The sequence below is a fragment of the Sphaerodactylus townsendi genome, linkage group LG02 (genome assembly GCF_021028975.2).
Source record: "Sphaerodactylus townsendi isolate TG3544 linkage group LG02, MPM_Stown_v2.3, whole genome shotgun sequence".
NCBI classification, from domain to species: domain Eukaryota; kingdom Metazoa; phylum Chordata; class Lepidosauria; order Squamata; family Sphaerodactylidae; genus Sphaerodactylus; species Sphaerodactylus townsendi.
In genome coordinates, this window is record NC_059426.1 from 82,154,043 (window position 1) to 82,165,082 (window position 11,040).

General features: G+C 43.0%; 1 protein-coding gene across 1 annotated transcript in view; it reads right to left on the reverse strand.

Moving 5' to 3' along the window:
* TRPM5 (transient receptor potential cation channel subfamily M member 5) overlaps nucleotides 1-8,839 on the reverse strand; it is a 69,263-nt gene extending 60,424 nt beyond the window's left edge. Inside the window, exon 1 of the mRNA XM_048484574.1 lies at nucleotides 8,726-8,839. Coding sequence (XP_048340531.1) covers nucleotides 8,726-8,839 — 114 coding nt within the window. The remainder of the gene's footprint in view (nucleotides 1-8,725) is intronic.
* Between the last annotated feature and the right edge of the window lie 2,201 nt (nucleotides 8,840-11,040).

An 11,040-nucleotide genomic window follows, 5' to 3' on the forward strand; every position in this document is an offset into this window, starting at 1 on the left:
AGCACAGAGAATCACAAGTGGCACAAAATGGCAGGCACAACAAAATGACACTGACAGTCAGGCAGCAGTCGGGAAAAAAGACCTGTTTCTGCCTGAAATGCTTTATTTTCCTACACTGAGGGGAAAAAAACCAAAAACGGTTCTTTTAAAAACATTTGCAAGACATTTTAAATGCTCTGTGTGGAATGAACCAGAGTCTAAGCAGAATACAGCATGGAAGGAGGAAGGGCTTCTCCCTCCCACCAGCTATTTTCCATGCCAAAATAGCACTGACTGTGAGGGGGTATAGCTTGGCCTTCAGTTTTTAAATTTTAAACTGAAATTTCCTGTTTTGTACTCCAGAAATGATGCCCCAAAGGTTCAAATCCCTGCAACAGTGCTGGGCATGATGTGGGGGTCTGCAATATGAGGGGAAACAGGCAAAAATCACCTCCCCACCACCACTGGAAGCTGTCAGAAACAGATCAAAGATCCAATCATAGAATGTTTTATATTTAATACATTTTGAGGAAAAACATTCTATTCGGTATATACAAAAATAGTGTGTTCTTATTAAAAATGATGTAAATCCACATCAAACAGCACAGGAGTTTTTCCATCCTGCAGCTTTTAAAAAGTTATGCAGCTTTTAAAAAGTTATTCCAATACAATTTGCAGGTGATTCAAAGATACAAATGATAGAATTTTGTTTAACTTAACATGCTTTTGATTAAGTTCCACAATATCCTGTTTAAGGAATTCATATATTTTTTAATGTGATGCAGAGCTTACTAACATCTAGATCACATGATTGTATATTCTAATAGTGAAGTTGGCCAAATCTTTGGATATTTAAATTTGGTGACTGGAATTGTGAATAGACAAGACAGATCCTTCTACAAACCTGAAAAGCAAGCCAGGGTTGCAGAAAAGTTTGAAACCTTTAAAAAAAGATTGTTTTTTTAAAATGAAAATAATAAAAGGAGCGCCTATAGCTTAACAACACCGGTGTCGCCCAGATCCGTTCGCATGGCTGGCCCTCCCATCAACAGCAAGTGCATTGGCAGGGCCACAAGACTTCACATGGCAGCACGGCTGGGATTTTTTTCCTGATCACTCATTTCTCTGTAGCTACACAGGAACACACACATGTACCCCTATTTAAAAAACACAAGCGTGCCCAGAGCAGAAGCGCCTCCTGCCCAGCCATTCGTTTGGTGCCGATTGCAGAGCGCCATTTTTGGAAAGAATCGCTAGTTTATTGATTCACTAGTACACCGTTTGGGGGGAAATAGTGTGTTGCAGCTTTGTTGCAGCAACGGTGGCTGTGCAAAGTTCTCTCCCAAAACAGTGTTTTTACCATCCTTAAAAAACCATTTTTGCCTGTGCAGAAGGGGACCTGGGCTGGCAAGCTCCAGGTTAGGAAAAGTCTGGAGCTTTTGTGATGGAGTTTGAGGAGGTCAGTGTTTGGGGAGAGACCTCAGCTAGGCAAGCTCGATTTGTCCGGAAAGGGTGAATTATTATTTAATTTTGTTTAATATCACAGCTGCCAGTTCTTTAGCTAGTTGTTGGCCTTTCATTACAATTAAAGCCTCACTCAGAGCCCCAGGAGATCTTAATGTATCAGCATAGTTTTTGTGCGGATCCCAGTGGGGCTGCCTTCCGAATATGACAGATGTTGATTTTGTTGGTTTGAAGATATTTCAAGTGCCATCTTAGGGTTTTCAGAATGGGGCCCAGCGTGCCAGTTACCACTAGGACAACTTCAGCTGGTTTGTGCCATAGTTGCTGGATCTCGATTTTCAAATTGTGGTATTTAGTGACCTTCTGATGTTCTTTTTCACCAACTCTACTGTCACCAGGTATTGCTATGTCTATGATGGCCACTTTCTTGTCCTTGTCCATCGCTGTGATGTCTGTTGTATTATGTGCCAACATTTTGTCTGTTTGGATTCGGAAGTCCCACAGGATCTTGACCTTCTCATTTTCCATTACTTTATCTGAACAATGTTCCCACCAGTTCTTAGCTGTCCTAATGTCCCAATTCTTGCATAAATTCCAGTGGATCATCTTGGCCACTGAGTTGTGCTTTTGTTTGTATGCAGTCTGGGTGATCTTTTTGCAGCAGCTGAGGACATGATCTACAGTTTCATCAGTTTCCTTGCACAATCTTCACTTTGCATCATCTGAGGATTTTTCTATTCTGGCCTTGATCACATTTGTCCTAATGGCCTACTCTGGAGCGGCTAAAATCTGGGATTCAGTTTCCTTTTTCAGAGTTCCAGTCAACCACAGCCAAATCTTTTTATTGCACACCTTGGCTGTGCAATGCTTTGTTGGGCCAACTTTCAGTCCTCATTTTAATCACATTTTATCTGTATTCTTGTTTGGTTCTCTGGACTTTCAGTAAATACCTGTTCTTCACTTCAATTGTTGTTGTTGCTATTGTTGTTATTTAATTTTGTTTAATATCACAGCTGCCAGTTCTTTAGCTGGTTGTTGACCTTTCATTACAATTTTAATCACCAATTACAATCACCCAGAGGCCTAAGATGTTGTTGTTGTTAACAATAGTTGTTGTTGTTCTTGTTAATAATAGTATGCCATACAGTCCACCCTCCAAAACACCCATTTTTCTCCAGGAGGACAGAGCTCTGTCATCTGGAGTTCAGTTGTAATCTGGAGGTTAGCAACCCTATGCATGGAAACAGCCTCTGGGTGACTTGATATCACCCAGTTGCCATGACTCAGCATGGCCCGGCTGCTTGTTACTATTCAAGAGCATCTACTCTCAGGCCCCTTCCACACATACAGAATAATCCACTTTCAATCCACTTTCACAATTGTTTGCAAGTGGATTTTGCTATTTCGCACAGTAAAATCTAGCTCCAAAGTGCATGAAAAAGGATTGAAAGTATATTATTCTGCATGTGCAGAAGGGGCCTCAGAAAGCCCCTTCTGTTTTGTGGTTAGAGTTTCAGAATAGTGTGGGCGATCCAAGTTCTTGCTGTGGAAGTTCACTGGGTGATTTTGGTGCATGTCACATACTTTCAGCCTAAGTTACCTCACAGAGTTGTTTTGAGGATAAAAAAGGAGAGGAGAATAATGTAAGTAACTTTTTCCCTTTCCGTGCTTTACAATTAAAATGTTTTTTTTTCTTAGCGTCATCACTACAGCATGATCATTAAACAACCACTAGGTGGCCTGGAGAATAGTATTTGGCAAGGTGAGCGTTGCTTCTCTGTTACAATTATGTACTGAAGTGCCTTTCCTTCACAGAACTGCTCATATTTCTTCTGCTCAGAGAGCAGGGCTCCTGAAAGAATTTATGAGCTCAAAAATATGCTATTAAAAGATGTTTTAATAAATCACCTGCATTTTGCTACAATTTATTACATTTGTATCTTATCAGAACCTGAAAATGGGACCCTTGTTGACATACTGAAGGAAGTGCAACTTAAATCACAATTTAATACTCGAAGGATAGCACATGTTATTAAAAAGGCCACCATTACTTCTTTATTTTTCATTACATTCATTACATAGGCCTTATATGTAGTCAGATTGTTGATCCACCTACTGTGTACTCCGATAGGCAGTGGTCTCCACAGGGTCAGAGCAGAGGTGGCCAACTTGTGGTGCTTCAGATGTTCATGGACTGCAATTCCTTTCAGCCCCTGCCAGCATGGCCAACTGGCCATGCTGGCAGGGGCTGATGGGAATTGTAGTCCATGAACATCTGTAGCACCATAGGTTGGTCACCCCTAGACTAGAGGCTTTTTCCAATTCTGAGTCTTGATATTCTTTCCAAGAGGGAGATGCCAGGGATTTAAGTCTGTGGTCCCCTGTATGTCCATGTGGTTCATCCTCATTTTTTCACTGAGGTGGAATAAACCTATGCACAGACACAGGGAGATTCCTGGTGATGTGCAGAGTTTATGCACATACAGCGTATATGTGTGTAGGCTACGTTGTGACATAAATGTATGGTGGTATAAAGGGCACAAATCCACTCCCACTACCTACATGTATTCATATCTGTGGGCATATTATAGAAATAGTATGTATGGCCTTATCTATTATGAGGTTAATCAGTCTTGATTTTTTTTTAAAAAAAGCATTATTAATTTGCAAACATATCTGGTTGCGATGCCAGTGCAGTATAGACTCTAATAAACAAAGTGTATGGCAAGTAATACAGGTGATTTAGACTGTAAGCTTGCCAGCAAGGCCATATGCATTTTGTAATATATATGCTGAAATATCATATGATAAAAGCCCTCAGCAATTTGTGCTCAGCCAGTGATCCTTGATGCATAAGTAGCTATGTAATAAGCTTACTTCTAAAAAGTATGTGTATTAGGAGCTGTGCAAGCAGATATTTCCAACCCATTCAAATGCCTGATATTTTCAGTATCAGATCAGAGCAGCGATAGCAGAAAGCTATTCCCAATTCTAATATTTCTAATATTGAGCCTAACCAGGGAGGCAGCAGGAATGGCTAAGGATGAAGAAGCCCCATATATTCTGCAGCATTTCATTCCCTTCAAACTGCCATTTATTTTATGAAGGCCTGGCCTCCAGACTCCAGAGAGTAGGTCAGCTGTACATAACAATAATGGCTCTTTAAGGTTAGAAGGGGCAGAAGACTCAAGGACCATCTGGGGTTGCACTTCTCTGGTCCTTTCTGAACTTTCTGACACAGGAGGGACTTCAAAATTTATAATTTTAAAAGGGCATTATTATTGGTTTCACTTGGAAGTACTTTTCCAATATTTATTGAAGAATTTACCAATATAACAATACTCCTGAGAGTTTTTGAAAATGCTAATCAGGCTGGTTTTAACTTTCCGATGCAGAATTAGGATGATAATTTGTAACGTGTACACACCTGTGGTAACAAAACCATACAATACTAATGAAAAGCTATTAAAAACATTGCTACTTCTCTACTTCACAGAAACTGTAAGATTCAGAAGATATACACCTAAAAGGGATTAGGAACCTGCTCAAAATAGTGACTCTTTCCTTGTAGACCGTTTTCTTTTTAAAATCTCCCTTTCCTAGCTATTTCTTACTTAACTTTTCTCTGATTTGGAAGGAGAGATGGGTTAATTTGTTTTTGTTTTGGAAAAAAGTAGATCACAGGGAAATAATTAGACTTTCCTTCCCCCCACCTGTTCCAATCAAATTCACACTTTCATCCTGGCTGCATCTCAAGCAGAAGAAAAAAAATTAGAATATTTCTGATACTTCTCATGTTCCTTATTTATTTTACTGCCCAGCAAGTATTAAATGTGCTGTGGAACACCTTGAAGTTGTTTTCAGTGCTTCAAATGATCCCACCCTCTCATTGAACTTGTGAAGTTGTCTGTGAGCGGGACTTTTCCAAAATTCAGAACAATTACAGTGAGAATTACCAGCTAAGACTGAAATATGTGTTGGCATAAAATGCACATGTTGTAAGAAATGCCAGTTTTTTTAAAAAAAACACAATTATTTTACAGCAACTTTAAATCTTACAGATTCTATTTTCTGACATTATAATAGATAACCTTATGTTAAATACAATCCATCAGATTATAGAAGAAACACCTTAGTTAAGGCTAAAGTGTTAGGACAAGTTTTTATTTTTAAAATGGTAGCTTGCTGTATGTTAGATAAATAAATATGCTGTACACAACTTTAATAGCCCCCTGACTTTAGGTATGGTTCCAGTCAACTTATTTATGTATTTTTAACAAGAGGATATTAATAACAGCCACACTACCCTAGATACTGACAACCCATTGATTGACTCTAATGGGAAGTGAACACAAATACTCCAAGAAAAAAATGTAGCTGTGTAATTATGACGTAACGATGACCCAATAACCTACAGACTCTTGTAAACTAGTCTGACAGGTCAACACCAAGTAGAAAGAGGGCAGCCAATGCAACCTCCTCATAACAACATGTGTCACCATTGCCTAAACCCAGAAATGACCTCAATACATGATCCATCTTCATGTGGTCTGCTTATATAATTTGCCTTGCAACATTTAATAGCAACTGCCTTGCTGGGCTCCACTCTCAATGCCTAAATGTCTCCTGACCTGGATAACTCCAGGCTAGCCTGATCTCATCATATCTCAGAAGCTAAGCAGAATCAATCCTAGCTAGTATAGTATGGGAGACCTCCAAGAAATTCCAGAGTCATGATACAAAGCAGCCAATGGCAAACCACCCCTGAACATCTCTTCTACTGAAAACCTTAAGTAAGCTGTGACTTGAAGGACCCCCCCTCATAGTTTAATACTGACTTAAGTACCAGACTAAACAAATGTCGAAGGTTATCATCAGAATCTCTACAGAACTTTTTCTTTATCTCAAGGAGAGTATTACTCAACACTAAAAAGAAAGGCGCAACAACAGATCACGTGGAGTTCTCCAAGTACCACAGTGATCAAACATCAGCAGAGGAGCTACTGGAACAGGATACAGAGCTGCATCAGAGGTCTTAACATGATAGAACCTAAATTAACCTATAACATTGATTTCACCAAAACATTTAAATCACTATGGGGCTTTTCTGCACAATTCATTAAAATGTTTTGAGGCAGGAAACAAAACATTTCCTCCATGGAGTTCTGCATTGTTTTTATGCCCAAACATTTTATTTCCAGTCTCAAAACATTTTAAATGTTTTTAAAGCAACTCTCTGGCTGGAACATTTTGAAATATCTTCAGTTGCTGTGAGATCTATTGACTACATGCCTCTCACTTCTCTGCTTCCCTGAACTTCCTCCTCAGCGCCATCTTCTGAGCTCATTCAGTTCCCCCTCACCTGTTTATTGACAACATTTAGTTGTTTGTTCTTTTATTGGGGGACAGTCTTCAAAGCATCACGTATACAAGGAGTAGAAGATACAACATGAAACTGTGTAGCACTGAAGCATCAATTCAACATAGAACTTTTAAAAATGGGGATGGGGTGGGGTGGGGTGGGGAAATCACAAAATGGTGACCAGGAATCTTTTCAAGGGGATGAGTGTGAACAAAAGGGAGGATCACAAACATTTTACAAATGTTTAAGGAGACTTGTGCAGAAAGGGTCTATGTATTGTTACAATTATATAAACAAGTTTAAACAGTGAACTCACAGCAGTTGGGAATAACCTTTCCACATCATTTTCAGATTCTCTTTGGCCGTTTCCGCACGGCCCAAAAACGACGGCCTGGGGGCGGTAAAAACGCCGCCCCCAGGCCGCCGTTCGCAAAGGCGTGTGGGGGGGGGGGGGGGGGGGGGGGGGGGGGTTGTGGTGGGGGGGGTGGGGGGGGGGGGGGGGTGGGGGGGGGGGGGGGGTGGGGGGGGGGGGGGGGGGGGGGGGTTGGGGGGTGGGGGGGGGGGGGGGGTTGGGGCGGGGGGGTGGTGGGGGGGGGGGGGGGTGGGGGGGGGGGGGGGTGGGGGGGGGGGGGGGTGTGGGGCGGTGGGGGTGGTGGGGGTGGGGGGGGGGGGGGGGGGGGGGTAGGGGTGGGGGCGGGCGGGGGGGGGGGGGGGGGGCGGGGAGGGGGGGGGCGGGGGGGTGGGGGGAGATGGGGGGGGGGGGGCTGGGGGGGGGGGGAGGGGGTGGGGGGGGGGGTTTGGGGGGGGGGGGGGGGCGTGGGGGGGGGGGGGGTTGGGGGGGGGGGGGGGCTGATGGGAATTGTAGTTCCTGAACATCTGGAGAGCCGCAGGTTCCCTACCCCTGCTCTAGCTGCTGCAGGAGTCTACTGCATACCATGTAGCTGTGGACAAGTCTACATAGGAACCACCAAACACAGCACTCAGACACGAATCAAAGAACACGAAAGGCACTGCAGACTATTTCAGCCAGAAAAATCAGCAATAGCAGAACACATGATAAACCAACCTGGACAAAGAATATTATTTGAAAACACAGACATTCTGGACCACTCTGACAGCCACTACATCAGACTACACAGAGAAGCCATTGAAATCCACAAGCACATGAACAATTTCAACAGAAAAGAAGAAACCATGAAAATGAACAGAACTTGGCTGTCAGTGTTGAAAAACACTAGAGTCAAGACAGTGACTAATCATCACAGGATGACTATAGACAATAAACAATCAAAAGGAACAAAGGCTACTTCTATTCAGATACCCTCACTTATTGACCTTGCTATCTTCATTGTTACTCACATGCTACATACTTCATTGCTACTCACATGCCAAGCTACTTCTATTCAGATGCCCTCACCTATTGACCTTGCTACCTTCATTGTTACTCACCGGTATATATACTCCACTTGCTTTCCTTTCCTACTATCAGATCCTCTGAAGATGCCAGCCACGGATGCAGACGAAACATCTGGAGAGAATGCCGCTAGAACACAGCCATACAGCCTGGAAACCACACAGCACCCCAGTGATTCCGGCCGTGAAAGCCTTCGACAATACAATAACATTATCTGTTTCAGATCTCCCCACCATTTAGTGCACATAGGAATGCAGTACACATATCCTTAGGGTTGTCAGATCCCCAACTGGTGGTGGAGAATCCCCTTCTGCCTGAAAAATTCAGCCAACCAGTGAGAGACTTAACAGTAGAAAATGTGGGACTTGATCTGGTCACAGTTGATGTGATAGCATCACTTCAAGAAGTGATGTCATCATGTTGCCAATGTTGTGGGAGACTCTCTAGTATATGAGCAAAACTCTATGGTACAAACAGCTTCTACCATAGAGTTTTTGCGCAAATACCAGAGCATCTCCCATCACATTACAATGTGATGATGTCTCTTCCAGAAGTGATGTTGTCACATCTGCATCGACCTCCACCCACAGCTGGTAAGTCTCCCCATCTTCATCCCCCATCAGTTGCTAGGGGGGACCTGGCAACCCAACATGTACTAATGCAAATAGACTCACTTTGCCTCTTCATTTTTTAACATCAGCTTAACATTGTAAACAATACCTGAAAATATTTGAATACTGCCATTTTAGCAAGTTGGCAAAAATTTGCTTACTGTCATGAGTCTGTAATGCTGTCATGACACTGAACTACAGGTGAAAGGAAGAAAATAGGAGCCTGGATATGAGAGCAGATGGCGCAAATGGCTCCAGTGGAAGGAATAAGTAAAACTGGAATTAAAAGTGGAGGATTTCTAAGTGGAGGGTTGTGAAATAAATGAACTACACTAGTTCCATGCCCTCATCTCAAACATACTGAATTGTGGCCCTCCAGTTACTTTCTTACTTCCTGGTCCCTCTCAGGAATGTATTGCTTCCTTTATCCATTTAGGGTTCACCTTTATCTACACATCCTTTCTTCTCATTTCTAATTGTCATCCTTTAGGCACCCTCTCTCTGGGATTCTCATCCCTTAGCTTCTTCATCTCCTGACTCCTCTCTAAACTCTGTACTTCTCCCACTCTTCCCACTACACAGGAAACACACAGTTGCTGCTGCCTGAAGAAGTGAATAAGTTACTTGCTTAGAGAGGTTCAGCTTACTACCTCTCAGCTCAACCCTTACCCATCCTGCTTATGTGTCTAGCTGAGTCACAGAGTTGATCCTTTGGAAGAGGGGGCTGTTCTGAACACCTTGACAAAGGCAGTTATGAAACAATTGGTGTTTTGTCAACACTACAAATACATGTGTGTTTAATGGTAATTATTTTATTTTATCTGTCCTACTATCCTGTCCTTTCCCAGCCCAGGCCAGATTCATTTAAACAGCAACACATATAATACATATAGCAATAAAACCATCTCTGAACCACTTTTAAAACGTATAACAATAAAAGTTCAATAATAACGAACTGGAGTATTTATTATCGTTCGTGTGGCTATATTCTGGGAACTTGACATGGATTTACTACAAAATTTCATTACTTTCTACCTGTAGTAGCAAGGACGTAGGTAAGGAGGGGTTCTCGGGTTCAACCCCCCCCCCAATTAAATGTCTGAAGCTCCGTCCCCCCCTTGTGTTTTTTTTGTATTTTTAAATGGTTTTTTTCTTTTTGGGCTGCAGGGGGCGCGGGTTTTAGGCTAGCAGCACCAAAATTTGAAGGATTTGTTGGGTGACTCTCCTGATGATATCACCAAGGTTTGGTGAGGTTTGGCTCAGGGGATCCAAAGTTAAGGGCTCCCAAAGGGGGTGCCCCATCCCCCATTGTTTCCAATGGGAGCTAATAGGAGATGGGGGCGACACCTTTGAGGGTCCATGACTTTGGATCCCCTGAACCAAACCTTGGTGATATAATCAGGAGAGTCTCCTAAATATACCCTGAAAGTTTGGTGCTGCTAGCTTAACAATTGCACCCCTGACAGCAGGCACCCCCAAATTTCCCAAGATTCTCCTTTTAAAACCACCCCCTTCGGCATGGATTTAAAGGGAGAATCTGAGGTCCCCATTTTAAACATTGAAAGTGATGCTGTTTCAGGGTGGGGGATAATCCACCCCAAAACAGCATCACTTTCAATGTTGTTTTAACTGGGGACCCCAGATTTTCCCTTCAAGGTGGATTTAGAAGGAGAATTTGGGCTTCGTAGTTTAAACACCAATGAAAGTGATGCTGTTTGGGGGTGGATTCCAGTATCACAGCTGCCGGCCATGGGGTGTGTGTGCAAAACTCAGACTTTGCACCAGGCTCCATTTTCCCTAGCTATGTCTCTGCCCAGAGTGGGGGCAGAAGGGACTGCCAGCTGGGAGCCCAGCCGATGGGGGGGCGGCGCAGGCTGGGGCAGAGGAGTCTACTGTCCCTGGCCTTGAAGAACTGCTTTTATAAGCACTGAGGCCGGGGCGGGGCTTGAGGAGGCGTGGTCATGCCCCCAAGGGGCTTGAGGAGGCGTGGTCACCCCCAAGGCGTGACCCTGCCCCCCAACCCCCCCCCCATAAAAAATCTAAACCTACGTCACTGTGTAGTAGCATTATTCCAAAAAATACTCTTATGGAGACAAATATGTTGTTCTATGTGACATTGACCTAGAGTAAAAACAGAGCAATGCAAGATATGGTATCAAAGATTTTTCTTCATAAACTATATGAAAAAAAATCCCAAGGAAAGAATGAGA